At 33.9% G+C, this 25,000-nt stretch overlaps 2 protein-coding genes across 8 annotated transcripts in view; both read left to right on the forward strand.

The window, feature by feature from the left end:
- Nucleotides 1–5,629, forward strand: part of LOC115216243 (nonsense-mediated mRNA decay protein 2-like) — a 42,703-nt gene extending 37,074 nt beyond the window's left edge. The window contains exon 2 of the mRNA XM_029785440.1: nucleotides 5,451–5,629. Coding sequence (XP_029641300.1) covers nucleotides 5,451–5,629 — 179 coding nt within the window. The remainder of the gene's footprint in view (nucleotides 1–5,450) is intronic.
- Nucleotides 1–25,000, forward strand: part of LOC115216514 (probable G-protein coupled receptor CG31760) — an 895,090-nt gene that overhangs the window by 283,797 nt on the left and 586,293 nt on the right. The window lies entirely within an intron of this gene.

Consider the following 25,000-nt stretch of genomic DNA (forward strand, 5'->3'; position numbering starts at 1 on the left):
ATGTTTACAGATGTGATGTATCTAAACCCCAAAGAATTCTACTCAACACATGGATATAATACTACCCCATTACTTCTCCTCGTGATCAGCGATGCACATATCGTCAGCCACTAAGGGACATGCCCAACTAGGCATGATGAGAACCCATATAAGTTATTGCCTGGTACTGCATCAGGGCATTTATAATAATGATTATTATTATTATTAATATTTTATTGTCTTTGCACAGATTCTAACGCTGGAGATGTACTACAGTTTCAGCTGTTCAATACCAGTGAACTACGCTAACACAACATATCTTTCGAGCACCATCCGGAGTATTCGAGCAGTTCCAAGCAGTGTTGTTTTCTGCAAGTGCTCCACACTTATTGCAGCCCATATTTGTTCTATGTACTTCTCAAGACTTTTACTCACTGTTCCCAGGGCTCCGACACTCATTGGTACTACTGCCACCTTTTAAATCGACCAAACTGCCTAAACTCCTAAGCTAAACTGTCATAACTATCGACATTTATTTTCCATATCGCATACATTGTTGTCATTTGGGCATGTCAGCTGGACATGCTATATCCAGCATTGTTTGCTTTCTCTTCCAATTAAGACTATATCTGGCTTCCTATTCTCTATCTCATTGTTGCACTGAATCATAAAATCCCACAGGATCTTTGTATTTCATTTGCGATGATGCCTACGGATATATGCTCGTCCCACATTTTCTCTGTGAAGTGCATATTTGTTGCAAAGTATCCAATGGACAATCCTTGCTATATTGTCATGATGGCCCTTATATTCTTTCTAGGCTAGTGGCGTACATTGACTGGTAATATGACATACGGTTTCATCATTTTGTCCACAAATTCTGCACTTATCACTTTCTTCGGCAGCACAGATTAGAGCCTCCGTTTCCTGTTTTAAATCACTTTTAGACTTCCACAGCCATCTTTTTTCTCTGTCTGTCTTATCATCAACATCCCTATGAAATTGTTCGTGCATTCTTTTCTTTATCCACCTATTTATAGATTCATTCATTCTCAAGTCTTTGTACAGTACTTTATCTTTGATATTTTCCATCTTTTACAAGCCTGACCTTCTTACTTCGAATAATAGCGGTTCTGTGGAACTGTTTACATACCATGCTATGTTCTTTTCTTCTGCTCTAATGCTGTGTTCACATCCAATCAGTCCTCTTCCTACTCTTTTTCTTGGTACTTACAGTCTGTCACTTTTTGGGTGGAGTGTCCATATCTAGTCAGTACTTTCCTTGTCTTTGTGTCTAAACTGTTTAATTCGTCTACACTCTATGCGACCACCACTGCTACATATCTAAGTAGTGAAACCACCCACGTGGTTGATAGCTTCAATCTTATTCCGTCCGTTTAACTTCGAATTATCATCATCATCATCATTATTATTATTATATTTATTTTTATTTTTTATTATTATTATTATTATTATTTTATTATTATTATTATTATTATATTATTATTATTATTATTATTATTATTATTATATTATTTATTTATTTATTTGTTTTACAGTAGTAGCTATATCATGTTTTCTTAATTGTTCATTATCTTTTGCCTTTTTTGTAATTGTTATTATCATTATTTTTATTGTTATTGTTATTATTGTAGTTGTTGTTGCTGTTATTGTTGTTATTGTAGCTAGTAGCTATAATGTCTAGAACACTTTTGATACCAGGAAGGATCTTGACTTCAATAGTCCTTCAAAGCGATTTTGTAACAATAGGTTTCTTCTGAAATCAATAACAGCAACAGCAACAATATTTTATTTACTCTTTCTTTTAATCTCCTTTTAATGTCGTCCTGAGCGTTTTTCTCTAATAAATAGATCTTTTTCATCCTTTTTCACGTTAATCATATTTTCCTACTAGACTTAACGACAACACCTCATATTTTTATAATAGATTTGGATATTTTATTAGTCGATATCTGCACAGTGTATAAACTGTTGCTTTAGACATTTCACCCTTACATTGATGCCCTGTCCCTCTCTCGTCCTCTCATTATAACATGAAATAATCACATTTCCACTTTCATGTTTTGAAATAGGAAACAATATTGAAATATCAATTCAGGAAACGATTTCAAAGACGCTCACGAAATGAAGCCATTGGATACATGAGTACAGAGAAGACTAAAGTCTGGTCTAGTCATAGTATAACATAGATATGTATACTAACGTGTATGAGGGTATGTTTACGCAAACACACTACAAATTACCCCCAATACAAATGTAACTGTAAACAGCAACTCATGAAGCAAAGGAGAAATGGAAAGCTGTTTGGGATCGTTCTTTCGCATCCCCAAGAGTTTGAAAAATATTTTTACGGCGCTGAACTAATGAAAATGTAGTCAGGTCTATAAACTTATAAACAATCGTGCAAAAACGTTTTCAGTCAGAGCAAAGAAAGACAAAGTCACATACCTGTATTGAACCACGCATCAATCGCCAAAACATTTTGTTCTGAAACACAGAAATTGTAGTGAAAGGACGTGAAACTGAATTCATGTTCGTGTAGCCTAAAATTGAAATTTTGCTCCTTTCGAAAGAGAGTTTTACTTTGAAGCGTTATTGAATACTTCTTACATAGCATTAACGTAATAAATTTCATGCTTTCTTACGTCGAATCTTTGCGATGTAGACTAATATTGATTTCAAATTTTGGCACAAGGTCATGACGTTCTGGACAGGAAAAGTAGACCCCAGACGAAACTGGTATTATTTTATGCATACATATATTTACATACGTAAACGCATACCTATGTGCATTGAAATGAAAATAATGAAAAACACACCCTATAAGAGATCTATGACATAAGTAGGATGTCTTGAAATTTGTTGGGCACTTGTTTTATTACGCCAATATTTTCATGTTGACTTTCACCCACTAAAGCAAACGTGCTTACAATTATTGTTGCTCCTCTTAATAAACCCTGCACTGATTCAGTTGAAGCGTAAGATTTAAGTTTACAAGCAGTTTAAACTTACGTAATTGCTCTTCATTGAAATATTTCCTCTTACGTGCACCAAATTTACTGCTCGCTGATTCGAGTTATCTTCTGCGGATATAGTTAATTTGATCTATTTCTTCATCATTTTCTCAGTATTTTGATATTCTCGGGATTGTCTCTTCCACCTGATAAACAAAGCTATCGTTAAAGATAACTGTTTAAACTTGTATTATGTTTAAAGATACAACGTTATTATTTAATCGTGGTTCATATTTGCGTTATTTCATAAACTGAACAATTTGAAGAGCTATTTACAATAATATCGAAGAATTTAGTCACATCGCCAACTTTAAGATAATGTAGGCCAACAGCATAAAATTTTCACTTAGATCCTAATAAAAGAGTGAATCCCTCCAATGATTTGATTGAACACTGATGCAAATTTACTCTATGTACGCCGCTTATGTATTTTTTTTAATTTTGGGTTTTAAACCGAGGGAATATTGGCTGAAATGATGATGATGATGGTGGTAATTTTGATGATCAATAATATTAATGCGCCAATTTTGTTTGTATGTACCTGACGCGTCTGTCACGGTTAAGAGAAAGAAATTGTTGAAAGAAATTTTGTTGCTTACATAAAAATTTATAATTTGTAATTACTGGAATGTGTTGCATTACTACTACTACTCAACACCTATGCCTGCTGGTCCACCAAAGCAGCAATGAGCATAATGGAAAAATTAAGATACTTAAATTAGACGCATGTGTTGAGCAAGGGAGAGAGAAAGTGAAAAAGGAAGAGAGAGAGAGAGAGAGAGAGAGAGGAGGTAGAAGGGAGTGGCTGAATTCCTTTGAATTCGTACCTACGACTGAACTGAAATTGACCCCTGGCTATTAAAGGCCCAACCACACACACACACACACACACAGCACACACACACACATTTGTTTTAGGTATTCTACCCATTTGAATTCGGCCATTCACCACACAACATATTAAGTCTTATGTTCCAAAATTAAAATTTTGAATTTGTTTGAATTATAAAATTACACCTCAGCTAAAATACAACTTTTGACTTTCGAATACAACCTTTTCTTTCTCTTTCTCAATTTTTATAATGTTACAATTTCTCTGTTGTGGTCAGGATTTTTCCAATTCTTTTTTCTTGTATCAAGTAATGAATGAAAGCATTAAAGGAAAAAAATTAATTTCACAGAGCCGAACAAAACCAAAATATTAATTCAATTTTCCCCTTCCTTAATACTAACAAGAGTATAGTATGAGAGTAAGGCTGTTATTTCTAGCAAATTGAACAACCGTGCAGAGTTGTTCAACTGGCTCGTTTATTGATGTGTATAAGTAAACAAAAACTAAAATACACACACATACACATATATGTGTATGTGTGTGTGTATATATATAGATATATATGCATATATATATATAGATGCATATATGTATGTATATATGTATATATATATATATATATATATGTGTGTGGTGTGTGTGAGAGAGAGAGAGAAAGAGAGAGAGAATGTTCCTGCGTTTGTCCCAGGGGTCAATTCCTTCTAATAAAGGGCGGTGCTCCACCATGGCCACTGTCAAATGACTGAAACAAGTAAAAGAATAAAAGAACACAAGAAAATCATTCCGTAGCACTAAACCAAGAGGGTTCTCAGAATATGCACGATGTATTTTAAGGCTAAGTAGTAATTCTGTTTACGTTTGTGTAACTGAGATACTTTGGTTGGATTATCGGATTTACACTTCTGTCTTTTTTCTGTAACTGTCACAATAAACTTTTCTACTAAAGGCATAAGTCCTGAAATTTTTGCGGGGAGGGGGGAGCCAGTCGATTAGTTCGACCTCAGTACGCAATTTGTACTTAAGTTATCGACCCCGAAAGGATGAAAGGCAAAGTCGACCTCGTCAGAATTTGAACTCTGAACGTAAAGACAGACGAAATAACGCTACGCATTTCGCCCAGCTTTCTAACAATTCAGCCAGCTCGCCGCCTTTAACTGTCACAATATAGAAACATTTCTCAAGGCACCAGCACACATTTTAATGTTATTGAGCAGTTACTGTTTATATCTCGCTCAGAGATTTATTATTGTTTTCGAACGGATTTTCTACGCCAGTGACTGTGGTTACTGTGAAAATCCCTATATATCCAGCCTGTAGAGGAAGACCCTCAACGAAGAACGGTACTTGCCATGCGTTGACAAGAGGCAATAACCTCGAAACCGGTCCGTATGTAGTATCCGTATCTTCGGGGAGGCTGATCCCCCTTTGCAGGCTGGCAAGGACACCGAGATGGTGTCAGCCCTTCTGGTGACGTCGATGATCGCCTGGGGCTAAATGCATCAGTAACACCTACACCACCCCGCCCTGTCCCTAGCCACATTCAGATGGCTGATCCCCATTATGTTAAATGTTTTATATTTTCCGTGAATTTTTCATGGGTCCAGCTAGTAATTATGATTATGCTAATGATGTAGACGATGATGATTATGATAATGATGGTGATGTAAATAACAATAGATATGATGTTTCTGGTAGTGAGCATGATCTTGATGATGACCATGATGATATTCGTGAAGAAAATCATGACACTGCTTATGATAATGTCACTGATGCTGATCATTAACTCTTTAGTTAAGGTAGCAGTTCAGGCAGTTGTGGAAGCCGTGTTGGTATTGGAGTTCGTGGCGGCGGGGGCGGCGGTAGTGGTGGTAACAGTGATGATATTTTGGGATGGGCTGAACACTAATATCACCAAACACTACACTGTTCCAGTAACAACTCTGGCTACTGACACTTCTGAAAGGGTAATAAACATGTGATTCTAAGCAGATAATTTACATCGCCTTCATCTACATTGATATGATTATTGTTTTTCGTTTTGCGCTTATATTTTATGCATACCATTGAATTTTCACATATTTACCTTTTCAATTTTCTCTATGATTTATAACTTCTGCCATTTTTTTAATATTCTGTAGTGTATATATATATATATATATATATATATAATATATATATATATATATATATATTGGAAGGTTTGGAGATGATGTACAAGTATTATATATTAGAAGAAATGAGGTAATCAGAAGATCGGATGGTTTATATTTACAGATATATATTTATATATTACATCTTTTACATATTTATCATATCACTTAGATCATTAGCGCTTTCTCTCATTCTAGTGGGGTTTTCAAATCAAAAATGATTTTTTGATTTGAAAACCCCACTAGAATGGGAGAAAGGGCTAATGATCTAATGAGAAAACGCTAATGATCTAATTGATATGATATATATGTAAAAAATGTAATATATAAATAAATATCTGTAAATAAAAACCATCCGTTCTTCTGATTACCTCATTTCTTCTAATATATATATATATATATATATATATAATATATATATATATACAGAGAGAGAGAGACATACACACACACATATATATATATACACATAAATACATACATACATATACGCATATACATACATATACATACACGCATAAATAGACAGATAGATAGATAGATAAGTTTCTTTATTGGCCAAACAGGGCTGCACACAGATGGGACAAATTACAAGGTAGAGCTTTTCTTTTAGGGGATGAAAAAAGAAAGAAAAAAACAAAAAACAAAAGAAATAAAAAAAACAGTGGCGTAGGTTTTCGATCAAAAAGGCATCGTAAAAGGGAAAAAAGAATAAAAAAGGAAAAATGGAAGAGAAACAAAAGAAAAGAAAAAAGAAAAACGAAGAAAAAAGAGGAAAAACGGGGAAGAGGAAAAAAACGATCAATAGGGATCGTGTATCACAGTGTCATGATGTACGGTGTAAAGGGGGAAGCAGAGAATGTTTATCCGTGGGTAGAAAAGCCTACGAAAAGGACCACGGTAACCTCGGTCAATATTGTTATATGTTACCACATTTGTTTGCAAGTGGGTAACCCTCTGTTTTCAGTTTCTGGGTTCATAGGATTATGCTCAAGGTGGCTTCGTCATTCATACGTGCCATCCTTGCTACATCCACCCATCTTTTTTTTAAACATTCGCTAGACAAAACTTGCCTCTCTACTCTCACTTACCTTTTCAAGTGGTACTTGAAGAAGTTGATGAGAGATTGACCAGAGAGGTAAGTGTTTGTCTCCAATCCTTTCAGACGCGTCCACCAGATACATTCTTTCGCCATAGCCACAAGGATGATGAAAATAGCTCTTCCTTCCCGTTTGAAGGAAGGAGGCGTGACAATATTGACGATAGACTCAGCTGATAAACCGACTCGTCCCACACGTGACAGCAGTTGTTCGACATAAGCCCACAGGTCGGAAATTGTTGGACACTGCACGAGTGCGTGCAGAACGGTTTCGTCGCTCTGACCGCATCTCGGGCAGGTCGGCCCCGTGTTTCTCGAGCCGTGTCTGTAGAGCTTATCCCGAACGGGTAGCGCTCCTCGGTAGCACTGCCAGGCCAGGGATCTCTGGAAGTTGTCCATGGGCCCTGGCCCGAAAGTCGTCCTGAACAGGCGGGTCAGGTATTCCTCGTCGACGTCCAGGTTCGCCCCAAATCGTCGTCGTACCTCCCCTCCACTAATCCTCTATAGAATGCTTTGGTTGTGATGCAGTCGCTCAAGGTCGACCCGGGACCGCGGAGTTGCTTGAGAGCAACGCAACACTCGCGGTGTCCTTCGCCCTACCTCGGCATAGATAGTTAGATAGATAAATATATATATATATATAGATAGATAGATAGATAGATAGATAGATAGATAGATAGATAGATAGATAGATAGATAGATAGATAGATAGATAGATAGATAGATAGATAGATAGCTATTACTGTGGGAGTGGAGGTGCGCGAACGTTGTTTGTTACAGATTTTAATAATTAAAGTGTATTAATTTCTTCGAAGCTTTGTTCTCTGTCGAACGGAACTATTGATATTATAAAGAGAAAGAAAACGTTCACTTCAATAAAGAATTCCAATACGTTATACCATATTACCATAAGGTGTACATCTGGCGTATTGCATAACAGTTTAAACGAAATGAGAATTCACTAGGCTTAATCATTGACTGCTATCTATCGAATTCATATTATCTTCAGCAATATCAAAGTACCTGAAATTAAAAACCATGGCGACGGTAAAGCGATGTGTTGCCAATCAGATTTTATAATGATCCAGCATTTCGCTAAACATTCCTCTCGTCAATTTATATTTTTTTCTTTCAATCATCGAAGGAGAAGGTATTTGCAGTATATAATATATAACAGCAGGTTTATATTCGATAATTCTTGAACAAAAGAAATGTGACGACTACCCTTTTTCACTATGATTACAAAAACCACAATACAATCAGATATGCAGAGTGAATAATCACAGTGAGTTAGATGTGTAATTGGAGTTTCGTTTCACACATTTGTTACCCCTACGAGATTAGAGATGACGATTCCCTGAAATTATTAAACGTAAGCCTAACTAACTCAGAACTTATGATATATAACATTTTAACCACGTCAGTACAGTGCTTTGTACTGAGAAACCTAATAAAGCTAAACAACTTTATGAAAACTATCGTAATCATCGTATACAAAAACATATCTTTCTGTATTATCTGTGTGCAAAACAGAAAAAACTTTGTCTATTTTACATGGACATCACTGTATCCCTCTGTAGCAAGTATTTTGTGGTTTTTTCGATGACAGTCACTAGCAAGTACTTTGTGGGTTTTCAATGATATTCACTTGCGTTTGCAGCTAAAACCTTAATCAAGAATGGTGAATTTGAGGGAGTGCAGGTTGTCGTACGTTTACTTAGCAACATTATAATTTTTCTTTCAACTCCTTAAAATGTGTTACAAACAATTTTTCTAATGACAAGTCTATTTTCAGGCATATGTACATAGTTCTGTAACATATCTCAACCTAGTTATTGTGAACTACATAAACACATTACAAATAGGTAATTTGATCAAAAATAACATGAAACTTCATGCCATACTGAATAACAATTTAATTGAATTATGCATATATACGTATGCATTTCTTCATTCAGTTATATTTCAAGATATCTTGCCAGTAGAGTAAGAGTCGATTTCTAATCTAGCTCCAAGGTTCTTTCATTGGAATTTCACCATCAACTGAGTATTTTTGTATGTATGTATGTATGTATGTATGTATGTATGTATGTATGTATGTATGTATGTATGCATGTATGTATGTATATGTGCAGACTTGTATGCTTGTTTTATGTATGCCTTCTTATGCATATAGTTACATGTCTAGACACGCTCATATATACTTAAATGATAAACTCCTAGGAAATTTTACAGATTTTTACAGCTCCAGTAACGTATGGATGGAGGGATGAATTGACGGACGGACAGGCAGAACAACATACGGAAAGACAAACAAACGGACAGGGAGACAGGCAGGCAGACAGACATACAGACAGACAGACAGACATACAGACAGACAGACAGACAGACAGATAGATAGATAGATAGATAGATAGATAGATAGATAGATAGATAGATAGATAGATGGAGGGATAAAGATAGATAGATAGATAGATAGATAGATAGATAGATGGATAAAGATAGATAGATAGGTACATAGATAGAGAGATAGATACATATATATATATATATATATAGATAGATAGATAGATAGATAGATAGATAGATAGATAGATAGATAGATAGGTAGATAGATAGATAGATGGATAAAGATAGATAGATAGATAGAGAGATAGATACATATATATATATATAATATATATATATATATATATATATATATATTATATATATATATATATATATATATAGATAAATAGATAGATAGATAGATAGATAGATAGATAGATAGATAGATAGATAGATAGATAGATAGATAGATAGATAGATAGTGTATGTCTGGAAAGTGTTTATGCAGTTATACATTTGTGTGCGTTTGAGTAATGCTCTTGTTTTCTAGGACCGTAATGAAGCGGATTTTCTAAAAGAGATTTCACCATTTATGCTTTATCTATGTCTACTACCCTTGTCTTTCATGTCAGATGAAAGAGCTGCAGATTTCTTTCTTTCGAAAAATTCATTGGCAAGCTTATAGTTTACTGGATTATAACTAAAGCAAACTTGCAAAATGAATAAATGAGTATCTGATATCAACATCGAAATAAGGCCTTGATATATTGTGTCACATATATTTGATTCCTCATACATACATATATATTTCAATATATTTCCTTCAGCATATCACTATCTAAGACTTGCGAGTATTCAGCTATGTTTAGTCTTAATAATTTCTTGGCATGTTTCTAAATTACAATTCATTCAACATTATATTTTAGACTAGCACTATGACCCGGCAACGCCGGGTCATAGTGCTAGTGCATGCATACACAGCTGCGTGCGTGCGCACATACACGCGAGTACTATCCAAATCTCCGACCAATTACATGCAGCTAGCTGACATTCAATTGGCGTATCAAGTTTCGGGCACTTTGATTGGGTTTTGGAGAGAAAATTTAAAAAAAAGTCACATCTGTTGATTTTTTTAATGGCTTTGTGGGGTGACTGTGGGGAAATGTAAAGATGTGCAAGACTACCCTTGGACGGTTTTGAATGACTATAGAAAGTGCGAGCCCTCTAACTGAAAAATTGTGGATTTGTATAAAGTACACACACGCAGACATTTTGCCGTTTAAATGTAGAGAGATTTCTAAACTACTGTTAGTCAATACCACGACACCTTCATTTCAGCAGACGGTATCAGAAACATTCCTTTCGTAGTTATGCGGTTACATTTTATATCTCCAAGGGGGTTACAGGCAGTAGCATCTTCGGAGCCATTGTGATGTAATGTGTTTCCATTGCGAAAAGCAATTTAACTCCTTTCGGAAATAAACTTGCATTTTAATGGCCTTTTGGAAGCTAAGAATGATACAGATGCACTCATCTTTGAGTACAATGCATCTTTTAACAGAAACCGAAAGATACTGGATGAGATTATGTAACTCTTGTTTTATTCACATTCATTAATTGATATTACGCACTGTACTCTCTTAACACTACTATAAATTAAATAGGTATATGGAGATTAATAGTATTGCTATGCCTAAGCAAAACTATTATATATATATATATATATATAATATATATATATATATATATATATATATATATATATATATATATACACATTTGTATATGTATATATATGTATATATATTATACATATGTTTGTGTGTATATATATGTATATATACATATGTATATATATATGCATGTATATAGTGTGTGTGTGTTTATGTATACGTATACACACATTCATACATATATATATATATATATATACCATTCATATATATATATATATATATATGACCATTCAAAATACGACCATCAGGGCACTCCCAGATTCTCCCATCCCCCTTTCCCCACCAGCCTTCTTCCTCTACTACCCTTCCAAGAACTCACAACGACCTCCGACACACAAGTGCAAACAAGGGAGTCAGAGAAAGGCAGAATGCCACTTAAATCTGAACACTACTATAGAAATATTCTTTTAAAAAAACTTTTCTTCTAATTTTTCTAAATTTAATTATTTAATCGTTACAGTTGAAAAGGTCTCAAAATGACCGAAACCGTACTGAAATGTTCACTATAAAATTATTTTAGCATTTTCTATTTTTGACTTGTTTTTTCATATATATATATATATATATATATATATATTTATATATATAATGCTCATATATTTATTTGCATGTAGGAATGTAAGGAACAATTGTTTGTTTCTATAGAAATATAGACGAATTTCCATTTAGAATTTGTCCGGGCATTTGAACTTTGATGTAAACTTTCATCTACTAAACTTCATTTCTAAAGGCATGTTGGCAGCATAAAATGAAGCAGCTGGAAAAATCCATTAGCTTTCTCTATTGATGCAAGAAACAGATTCCTTACTTGCTTTCAAGTAACCTGACTTATTGAGAGAGAAAGGATATTTTTTTTTTTAATGTTGTGATATGGGTTTGAGAGTTATCTCTTAAATTATAGAACCGATTTAATTTAAATGGAACGGACACACTAGAAATCTAAAACTGCTCGTTGTTTCTTAGCTCGGAATTCTTTTCATGAGCTAAAAAGGAAATTAAAGTGGGTTTCCATTACTTTGTATGTTACTGGTGCGTATGACTGGTCATCCAGAATCGACACACCACTTTACTGTAAGATAGTAATCGTTTTTATTATTATTATGTTTATTATTATTGACTGAGGCGCAGGAGTGGCTGTGTGGTAAGTAGCTTGCTAACCAACCTCATGGTTCCGGGTCCAGCCCCACTGCGTGGCATCTTGGGCAAGTGTATTCTGCTATAGCCCCGGGCCGACCAATGCCTTGTGAGTGGATTTGGTAGACGGAAACTGAAAGAAGCCTGTGTGTCTGTGTTTGTTCCCCTAGCATTGCTTGACAACCGATGCTGGTGTGTTTACGTCCCCGTCGCCTAGCGGTTCGGCAAAAGAGACCGATAGAATAAGTACCAGGCTTACAAAAGAATAAGTCCCGGGGTCGAGTTGCTCGACTAAAGGCGGTGCTCCAGCATGGCCGCAATCAAATGACTGAAACAAGTAAAAGAGTAAAGAGAGAGAGAGACCATTGTCATTATTGAAGTTAGGACTTTAACAGACTCCCTAATAATTGACTGACACTTTAGAAAAGTATCAATCTATATACATTAATGCAAGAAAGTGTAAGATGTTATCTAATTGAGACTATTGTCATTTTCCTGTTGGATTAATTATGTTATGTACATGTATATTGTATCTATATATTAGAATTATAATATAAAAGCTGATATGTACAGCAATGAAGAGAAAATAATGAAGTGAGTAAAATTATGTGTAATATGAGAATAATATAGGAATAGCAGCTTCACTCGTCTCATCTCGCATAACTTTGAAACTATACTCTTGCCGCCGATGGTAACGTCAGAAAATAGCGCCGACATACAATAATTATGATTTAACTTGTATCGAATATTTTGATGTTGAAACAAAATGATAAAACCAATACTAATCTTTAAAAAATCATTATCTCAAAGTATATCTACATAAATTAAAGCTATGAGGTACATATTCATTCACTCGAAAATGAATACACTCATCGCTGTTATATTTTGTCTACGAAGAATACTTCACCTTATTTTTCATCTGTATCACCTGTCGCACACCCATTTTCTCCCACCCCTCTGTCTCTGACTCTTTTTCCCTGAGTCTGTGTAGGTGTGTCTAGTGTCATTTACGTTTTGTGTGGGGCTAAGCCTGGCATGCGTACTCGACTTAATTCTCTCTGTATCTCTCTTTTACGTTGTATCTCGCCCTCTATTCGATGTAAAGGGTGAGTGGAGAATCAACCACTCAACCAAAATTTATATCAACTATTATTATAATGAGATATTGATATCGATAAAGGACTATAACATAACATAGAAAGAAAGAAACCCAATTATAGAAGAATAAACAGGAGCGTTGTGTGTAGAGAAAAAGTTTAAACATTTAGGAGATTATACAGTGTATAATGGGCTTAAATGCAATCAGAAACACCATTAATCAGAAACTATTCCAATCTTGATTTAGTCTTGCTTATAAATATTGATTATTAATCATTATATTAATTGTGGCAGTATAATGGGTGGGCAACCAATATACATATTCCATTTGAGGGCAGGAGTTGTGCTGGTGATATATAAATTTACTTATACGGGATGTGAATCGAGCATTTTAACAAAGTGCCGCATTTGCTCTGTTCACATACTTGAAGCTTAATATCCATTTCATGTTGGGAACCTTAAATATTTATACCATTGTTTCAAACATGAAATATAGGCGATTTTGTCACATAAGCATATGGATGACTAACCACTGATTTTAGATTGATTTTTCATGAGTGTCTGGTTAAACACTGAGAGGAGAAAAATATATTTCAAAGTATGTTGATATTAATTACTTAAACAATAACGAACTAGTAACCAACTAAATTCGCAGAGTTATTTAACGCTCTGCAAATCATAATTATTTGGTAATTCGTTTCAGGTGAAGATTCATGAAAAATCAATGAACTGAAAATAAATAAAACTAGCATCAGTTTAGACCATGTCAAACTCTTTTCCCTGTTGCTTTATTAGAGTTACGCAGTGTGGCTCGGATGACCCTCTGTGCAATAGGTTAGCAGTTAAATAAGATGAATGAACGCTGTAAATATTGAAAAGTGGATAACAAACAGAGGCATTTGAAAGAAGAGTGTAGAGATAGTGAACACTGAAATGATACCTTGCCGCATATGATTAATTTCCAGATCACGTTTAATGTCATCAAATTTATTTTTATAACTAAATGTTTATGTCGCTACCCGTAAAGTTATATTTCTTATATTTATTTGCTCCAGCATTTCCTACTAATTTTCTTTCTTTGTACTATTATGTATCTTCATATAAGAACGCTAACATGACATCAGTGCCATTGCATCAGATCTTCTTTACAACACTTCGTATAAATATGTGTGTATGTGTGTTTGTATATATATATATTATATATATATATATATATATATATATATATATATATATATATATATATATATATATATACATATATGTGTTATGTATATATGTGTATATATATATATATATATAATATATATATATGTACATATATATATATATGTATATGCATATGTGTATGTATATATATATATGTGTGTGTGTGTGTGTGTGTGTGTGTTTTCGTAATTTTACTATAAGTCTTGATAAAGTGTGACTCAATAAACACAGCTGTTAATATAAGAAAGCGTTTAGCAAATATGAAGTTGATTAGATATGAAGTGGCATTTGGTTTAATAAAATACATGAAAATAAATATAAAATACATTTATAACTATGAGCCTTACGAATGTCTGCTCTATTGTTATAAATGTGACTGATTATTTTGAATTTCATTCGCAAACAAAAGTACATTTGATTATTATCATAATGACAAGATGCATATCAGGGAAAATACAATTTTAGAAGAAATTATTAACCATTCAACTATTACTATTTTCTCTTTGAAATATGAGGTTTTATTAATACCATTGCAAAGGGAATTTTGCATTAACAATATTATTGGAATTTAGTATCAGAAAATATGGAGCGCCCCGTCGAAAATTTGTGTGCATTTGCCTGTGAGAGGTAGGAGTGCGCGCGCGTCATTGTGATTTGTCTGTGAGTGTGTGAGTGAGGGGATACGTGATCATGTGGGATCAACATATACATAACACGTCAAAGCAGAGAGATGCAGAATCGTTAACACGCTGGACGAAATGCTTAGCAGTATTTCGCCGGTCGCTACGTTCTGTGTTCAAATTTGTCCAAGGTCGACTTTGCCTTTTATCCTTTCGGGGTCGATAAATTAAATACCAGTCAAGTACTTGGGTCGACGTGATTGATCGCCCACTTGACCACAAAAATCCAGCCCTTGTGCCTACAGTAGGAAGATTATACATAAAAGGTCTCAGGACTTCACAAGATGAAAAACATTCCCGAAATTGTGCCCTGTAGAGTGGGTGGAGACTAAGGCCTTAAAACTCAATATCCAAGTCAGGAGTGACAGCTACTTAACTGGTAGCAATAAAATCTACTTCAGGTCTTTCTGTTCATAACTTCTAAAACAACAAATGGATTTATTCGAAGTGGCGCCAAGCAACAACAACTGGAACTAAGGGACTGCCATACACACTTTCACAACAGTAGCATCGTGTCGGTTGAGAATAAGTAGTAAATTGTGGCCGAAGTGGATTGGCAGACATGTATTTAGTAAAAAAAGAAAACGAAAATAGCATGCATATATTAAAAAAGAAAAACTTAGTGGAACTATGAAGAAGAAAATATCTCTAACGTAGTAAAAATGTTCTCTGGTGAGGAATCCATCTTTAATTTTTGTATCTTCATCTAATGGAATATGGAGCGCCTCTATGGTGAATAGGAACTTGTCTTCTTGTGAAAATGGAGGAATTACATGGAGGAATCCGACTCTATGTTCTATGAAAAACAATCGTTGGTGCATTCAGAGGATAATTAGATTAAATGTAGGAAAAACTACCAAGACAAAGTAATGTTCGACAGGAAACGGATTAAAACTATGAAGAATACAAAAAAATAGTAGGCTATTTTATTGCATTTAGTTACACAAAAGTATTCAAGCGCTGTTAATGTAAATTTTAAATGTCTTCAGATGAAGTTGTACTTGAATTTATAGTTTGAAGTGTTAACGCTTGAATCACTTGAGTTGTGAAATACCACTTTAGTGTCAAGAGGTATCCAACAAACTAGGACAATAGCTCTGCCTGGATTTCAGTGTTTGCTTATAAGTCTCGATAAGACAAAAGACATAGCTTGCACAATAATTTCATTTTCGGTAAGATCGAAACACGTATTTATATATTATACCGACATTAAATTTGTTAGGGTTAATCATTCATTATGTTTATACGGTTGTTGTCTTTAAAGGTAATGTAAAATGTCTGTGGGAAAGAAGATCCACTATGTTATCCATTTATAGATGATGATTCTTTTGTTGTGTTTAATGATCCTGTTCATATTATTTTATTAACTATTTGTAGTTAGTGGTGATAGTATTTAGCAAATAATGTTGTTAGGTGTCGTGTTCTAAATGGTATAAAATTTTAGTCTTGACATTCGGCTTATCTATATGTGTTACTTTTTTTTATTTTAAAAACTATTGTTTTTTTTTTTTTCTGCTTGAACTAACAAGATTTGTTTTATGATTGAGAAGTGTGCACAGCATACAATTCTTCGAATAAAGTTATACTATTTTTGTTAAGAATCTAATGTATATATGTCTATTTGAAAAACAAATTTTGTTATATATTCTTATTCGAAAAATCGTTATTATGCTCCAACATTTTGTTAGGCTGTTTATCTGTGTTTAGAGATCGTCAAAACGTGTAGCTAATATAGTATCTGTTACTGGGGACAATGTAGGCCAATAACTACATAGAGAATTTGATACCATTTCTTAAAACGTGGTAGCTACAGAGAGTGCAAAGTTGTTTCATGTCATTCAAAGATATTGAAACATGATTATAAAAAGGAATCTACAGTCATACGTGTTTTTGTTTCCGGCATTCAAGAAAAAAGACATGTAAATCACGACAGTAGATGGGGGTTACTAGTGTAACGGTATGGATTATTTGTTGAACAATGGAGAGCATATTTACTTGATGTTACTTGAATATTTTGAATGCATTACAACGTGAGTTCGTTTTTGGACAATGTGTGATTTGGCTGTATTTTAGAGAGAAACACATTTTTTTTATTGCAGAAGGATTAGGAGGCCATTGTGTAACTATGGCAAATATTTTTGTTTGAAATGCATTTTATGTGAAGATTTTATTGAAGGGATTATGATCAACGACTGAACAAATACATACCTCCCACCATCTATCTTCATGATTTCTCTTTGTTTTTTCTTGAGTGCTTGACATGCGCAAACATTCACACACACAAACACATGCACACGTTCATATACATATATCTGTATGTACGAGTATATGTGTATACGTGCGTGCGCATCAGTGTGTGTGTGTGTATGCGTGTATATGCGTGTGCGTGTGTACCCTGCTATTAAGGTTATGCTTAAAGAATTTTAAAGAAATAAGAATGTACAATCGCTCCAGCTGTTATTTTAACAAGATAGATAGATAGATAGATAGATAGATAGATAGATAGATAGATAGATAGATAGATAGATAGATAAACAGACAGACAGACATATATACAGACAGACAGACAGACAGATAGGCAGGCAACTAGACAGATAGATAGACAGGCAGACAGACAACTAGATAGATAGAAAGATAGATAGATTATATGTAAAATAAATAGTCACATTCCAGCCTATAACAACACTAGTGTCTATAAATATTGTAAAGGCATTCCCATTTGGTATGTTTTGAACTTGGAATATTTTTTGCAACCGTGAATATTTTCTTAAGTTTCAATTGTTAAATTTAGACCCTTCTATAGCAGGAGGGTCTGAAGGGGCCGAAATTCTGCCCCTATTTTCTAAGATGTGACGAAATAATTTTTCTTCTTTAGTTTCAGAGTGGAACATTTATGTGTATTTGGGTGTATGTTACAGATAAGAATGTCAATATCAACTGGAACAATAGCTATGCAAGATGAACCATTGTACAGGATACTAAACAAAAATATGTACTTCATATGATAGCAAAACAGCTAATCACAAATGTAACAATGATGCTAGATCGCACAACCTTGCGCAGCCTAGAAAATATCACTGCTAAAGAAAAGTCAAGTAGCACGCAAGGGAATTTTCTTCAATAGTACAATTCAAACATTCTATTTTCTGCAGAACACACACACACGCACACATACACACACACACATACACACACACATACACACACACATATTTACAGAAACAAACACTTAGCAGCATAAATTCTACACAAATGCACACAACAAACTCTCGTGTTAACGACATTCCATACACGCTTTATTTTCACTTCACACTTTATTGTCAACACAACACCCGCACACAATACAGTGAGTACAACGACCCCCGTACATACTAACCAGCACAATAACCACACATCCCCACAATGTATAGTGCAAATTAGAAAACGCATGCGAAATAAATCTAAATACACTAAAGTAAACCCGGGAACCACAAATGAAATCCAAATAAATGTAGCTTCGAAACCATGAACTTATCTTGCTTGAGATTCTATACAGTTTGATAGAATAAGATTTAAACTAAAATTTAAATACGAACCAGGTTGTAACTTGAAAAGTACTCACTCACAATTATGGCACTCTCTTGCACTCATTTGCAAGACATTGTACCGTAAACTAAAAAGGTCTGTTACCATAGACCAAATTATCTGAGAGAAATTAACAGAAGGAAAATGAACATTGAATATTTGAGAAGCTATTATGTGTCGTTCCTCCAGTGTTATAGTATAGCAAGCTATAGCACAATATAATTTCCGTAATTGACATGTTCAACAGTTTCCAGTTGGTAAACCATAACTGTTGCTGCATCTTCTCGTTTACTATGGTTACTTTTAAATTGACGACACGCTTCTCGATCACGAACTCATTCAATTGTCACGTTGGCAAACGTATCAAAGGCAAAAAGTGGCTTCCGCTTGAGCGAACTGATAAATTATGCAGCTTAGTTAGTCATCAGGTTAATTAATTTTCTTGGCGAGGGAGATTTCTATAGAGAAATTTCTTAGCGATTGCAATCAATTGAGTAACGATGTGTTGCAGAAATGACAGAGAGTTTTGTACAAATTTGCCGTCAATTGAAATAAATTCAGCTATTATATGAAGGGACTAAATCAAACAGAAAACGACGATATTTTTGCATGGATAAGAACTGGCCATAACCAATTAAATGTTACGACTGATAAGAAAATGACTACAAGGAAGTATTGATTATTCGATCTTTACTAGCAACTTCATCGATATCGTCCACACATATTGCGATCAGGTGTCTCCAGATTAATCAAAGTGAACGTTTTTTTTCATGTCGGAATCGTATAGATTTTTATGCACATTTTAATCGTTGGAATGTTCTTCCGGATTTATAAAAAAAGGTACATATACGCACACACACAAACACATATATATATATATATATACATACATATATAACATATATATATATAAATACATAAATAGATAGATAGATATAGATCGATAGACATATAGATAGTTAGATAGATAGGTAAATTGATAGATAAGCGCAGATGTAACTATGTGGTAAGGAGTTTGAATCACATCCACATGGTTCCGGGTTCAGACATACTGCGTGGCATCTTCTACATTAGCCGCGGGCCGACCGAAGACTTTAATGGGTTTGGTAGATGGAAACTGAAAAAAGCGCGTTCTGTGTGTGTGTGTGTGTGTGTGTGCTCGTGTGCGCATGCGCATGTTTGTATGTCTGCTTGACAACTGGTGTTGGTGGTGTGTTTCTGTCCCGGTAACTTACTAGTTCGCCACAAGGAACCGATAGAATAAATACCAGACTTTGAAATATGTTAAATCCTTGAGTAGATTCGTTTGACGAATAAATAAGATTCTTCAAAGTGGTACCTCACTATGGTTTATATACGCGTGGTTAAGAAGCTTGCGTGCCAACAATACGTTTCCCGATTCAGACCTTGGGGAAGTGTCTTCTACTATAGCCACGGGCCGACCGATGCCTTGTGAGTGGATTTGGTAGCTATTATATGCGTGTGTCCGTGTTTGTGTGTGTGTGTGTGGTTGTGTCTGTGTTTGTCCCCCTATCACCGCTTGACAATCGGTATCGGTGTGTTTACATCTCCGTAACTTAACCGTCCGTCAAAAGATAACAACGGAATAAGTTCTAGGCTCGGGAAATAGGTTCTGGTGTCGATTTTTTCGACTAAAACCCTTCAAGAGGGTGCTCCAGCATGGCCGTAGTCAAAAGATTAAAACAACTAATAGAAGAAAAGAATACAAAATACGTAGGTACATATACAAAAGTGTGTGTGTGTGTGTGTGTGTGTGTGTGTGTGTGTGTGTGTGTGTGTGTGTTATGCACAGGGTGTTCGGGCTATATTTTACGATTTTTAGATTTCCTTTCTTGAAGGCAACCTGGATGTATTGGTTAACAATCAACGGCATTGGAGAGCATTAAGATTAAATTTGTAGTTGGGAAAAAGTTAGCTGACATGAAGGATTGGAAACCATCTGAATGTTGGGAACGAGTTTCCTGTATCATGATGATTCGCACCGGGTGTCAAAATGCCTACATCATGACGGCTGCTCTAAGTTCTTTGAACACTGTAAAGACTGTAATACTTGATATAAGTAGTTGCAACTGAGACTACAAAACCGTAACCAGTAGGAAGAGACACAGTAGGAGTTACGACTAAGTTTTCTCGCCGTAATTATTCCCACATCTTTGAACAGAGTCTTAGGCCCAATTCAGACGACTGGAGACTGACATTAATCGCTGGCTGGAGATGATTGCTGGTGGCAAGTCGTATGTGTGGCAGCAGGATTCAACACTTTGCAATACCTCCTAAGAGAGTCAGAGGCATTTGTCGGAAATTTCTATTTCAGAATCCCCAAATTTCTATCTTCCTAATTCCCTTGCTTGCAATCCCATAGATTACTATGTGTGGAATATAGTTGAGAAAGACACCAACCGCATTGCTTGGATGTTGGCCAACATAGCTGTTGGCCAAAATCCAAGAAGTGATTGAAGATTCCTTCCAGGAGCACAGGGAGGAAAGCATGCAAAACGTTCCGAAAGTGTTTTAAGGAGTGGTGGTATTTGGGGAAGGTTATTTGAGCAAATTGTTATCTCCCAGCTATAATTTACCTGATATATTTTTTTTTATTTTGAAAATACATTTATTTTTGCATGGGACATTGTGTCTTCTGTTACTAACATGCAAATTGTCACTGTTAGCCTGCACACCTTGTACATATAATGCAGCATTTGCCATATAATGCATCAATCGCCACTGGACTCAAAATGGTCTTTTTTCATTCTCTAGCTATTTCTTTTTATTCCTTTCTGTCGAAGAGTATAGGCTCGAAACGTAAATACTTTTCCATTTTTCCTGCGCATCAAACTAACTTGCTTGTTGTTCCTGCACCTATCTTCGTCTTAGTTTTTCTATAAATTTGAACTATATATATATATATATATATATATATATATATATATGTATGTATGTATGTATGTATGTATGTATGTATGTATATACACATTTGTTATATCTAATTACGTTCTTATGTAATCTGTATTATGTCAGCTAGCGGTGTTCAGTACAGTGTCAAAGCAGGAATAAAAATACTGCTATTTTCACATTTTAGTGTAGCACTACGAATTATTTTAGCTACTTATTTTAACGTCCCTTGAGCGATCAAGTGTTCAGAACTGGATTACTTCATGTTACGCATACATATGAAGCTAAGTTGAAGTTGTAGTAGTAGTAGTAGTAGCAGCAGCAGTAGTAGTAGTAGTAGTAGTAGTAGTAGTAGTAGTAGTAGTAGTAGTAGTAGTAGTAGTAGTAGTAGTAGTAGCTCTAAGTGCTGGCAGAGGCGTTACCAAATTGGCAAAATATTTAGTGGCATTTCATCCGGAATTATTGTCGTCAAACGCCGCTGAGGTTAACTTTGCACTTGATCCCATCGGGATCTATGAAATAAGTGCCAGTTGAGAAATGGAGTTGATGCAATCGACTAGCACCCTTCCCTTCAATTTCAGGCCTCCTACCCATAGTAGAAAGGGTTTCTTATAATGACATATGTCCGAGTGTTACATTTTCAACAATCATACTAGGGAACCGAATCAAAGATAATTGAAACATTTGACACAATGAAAAAACTACCGGTGTTGCTATATGTTGGATGGCGTTGAATACAGATGTAGCACATCATAAATATTTCAATTTATTTATAATATAAATAAATACCATTTAGAATCCAGTTGTTGTAATTGTCTTAGCGCTGTAAATTTCTATAGTGTTCAGTTATAGAGTCGAAATATTTAGAGAGAAGAATTTTGATCACCATCTCGAAATTAAATTCAATATACTTAAATGCAATATTTTTTGTTTAATATTCGGCTAAATATCGGCTATCATAAGTTTCTCTGATATGAGAGACTTATAATGCCAGATATCTTATGAGCATTATCCTTACATTTCTATTATTGCTAACAACTATTCCTAGTTTAGTTGCTTTGTTTAAAAGATATTCATGTCGCAGCATTTTAAACATAACTATATATTAAATGTAGCTTGATCATGTTATTGTACCGTCACATATTTCTTTCATAAAGGTGGCAATAATACGAAAGAAATTACCAAAAGTAACATTCACTTTATTTATTTTTCATTGAAACGTTTCTCTGAATTGATATTGGAATTTTGAAACCTTTTCAAAAACCTTTCAAAGCATAAAGTAGTGCGATACCGGTAAACATTTAACTTTCGTCTTAACATTTATATTATATATAACAGGCTGATGTCGGAAATCAGTATTTTAATAGATTCACCTATATAATTGCCATTAATTGTATATATATATATATATATATATATATATATAGTATCATTTACATGTTATAAAACTATAAGTTAGTTAGGAATAGTCATTGTCACGATGACAGTGGCTCTGATGTTTTTGAACATGTACTTCGAACACGAATTCCAAAGATAATTGTCTCTTGCGATTTTACGTATAATATATGGATAACTTACACATTTTATAAGAGTCTATCAATTCGATTGAATACGCAGAGATATTTAATTGGTTTCACTTGTTTTCTTTTGTAATATTCACGCTATTCAGGATTGGCAATTACTTAACATATAAAGAAGTAAGATCAATTTCAAAATATGACTTTTTGTCAGTTCCATAATGTCTCAAGCTTTGCTTAGAATATTACTTTCCATAGTTCTAGAAAATTTACATTTATACGATAATATCTTTATTGAAAAGATTTCCAATAAACCAGCATGATATTAAAAACTTCCTGAACACGTAGAAACTAATATTTTGTGTTTGCTATTCTGAATAGCATATCCTATGACATATTGTGAATAACTTTGTTGTTTCTAATAACTTGGAAGGCTTTCCCGATGCAACTCTTCTGAGGCCTGGCTTCAGGTATGATATCACTCCTGGAAGTCTTAAAGTTACAATCCAAGCTAGTAGAGCACTTTTATATTCTTGCATGCACACATTGTATAATTCCATATATATATATATTATATTATATATATATATATATAATATATATAATATATATATATATATATATATATATATATATGTATATATATGTATATATATATATATATATATATATATATATATACATACATTATATATTATATATATATATATATATACATATATGTATATCTACATATATACATATATAAATATATACATATATATATATATTACTTACATATATATATATAAGTATTTGTTAACTAGTCGTTCAACTCCATTATTTCATATATATATATATATGTATACATATATATATACATACATATATACATATATAAATATACATATTATATATATATAATATTATATTAATATATATATATATATATATATATATATATATATATATATATTGGCGCAGGAGTGGATGTGTGGTAAGTAGGTTACTTACAAACCGCACATGTTTCCGGGTGCAGTCCCACTGCGTGGCACCTAGGACGTGTGTCATCTTCTATAGCCTCGAGCCGACCAAAGCCTTGTGAGCGAATTTAGTGGACGGAAACTGAAAGCCCGTCGTATATTATATATACATATAATATGTATATATATATATATATATATATATATATATATATAATAATATTAGGGAATATATCCAAATTCAGGGAAAAAAAATCAGATTTAGATTAAATCCATTTTTATAGTAAAATATTATAAAATATTATTTGAGACAAAACCACTATTTTGCAAAACAAACAAGGAAAGACTTAATCAATACATAAAATTTAATATAGTCAAAAAAACCGCCACTACAATCGTTTCTTGTCTTGATCGACAATCTAGGGGACTTCCAATAATTCAGTTACAAATTATTGTAACTGAATTATTGGAAGTCCACCTGAAGATTGTCGATCAAGACAAGAAACGATTGTAGTGCGGTTTTTTTGACTATTTATTAAATTTTATGTATTGATTAAGTCTTTCCTTGTTTGTTTTGCAAAATAGTGTTTGGTCTCAAATAATATTTTATATATATATATATATATAATATATATATATATATATATTCTCCCCGTCTATCCAGTTTGACAAGCGCAGTGACCGAAACGTAGATTATTTTTTCCATTCATAGCAAAATACATTAACGTTGTATTCCGTTGTTAGATCTTGCCTTTTGTTTTTTG

This window comes from Octopus sinensis, linkage group LG10, assembly GCF_006345805.1.
Source record: "Octopus sinensis linkage group LG10, ASM634580v1, whole genome shotgun sequence".
Taxonomy (NCBI): domain Eukaryota; kingdom Metazoa; phylum Mollusca; class Cephalopoda; order Octopoda; family Octopodidae; genus Octopus; species Octopus sinensis.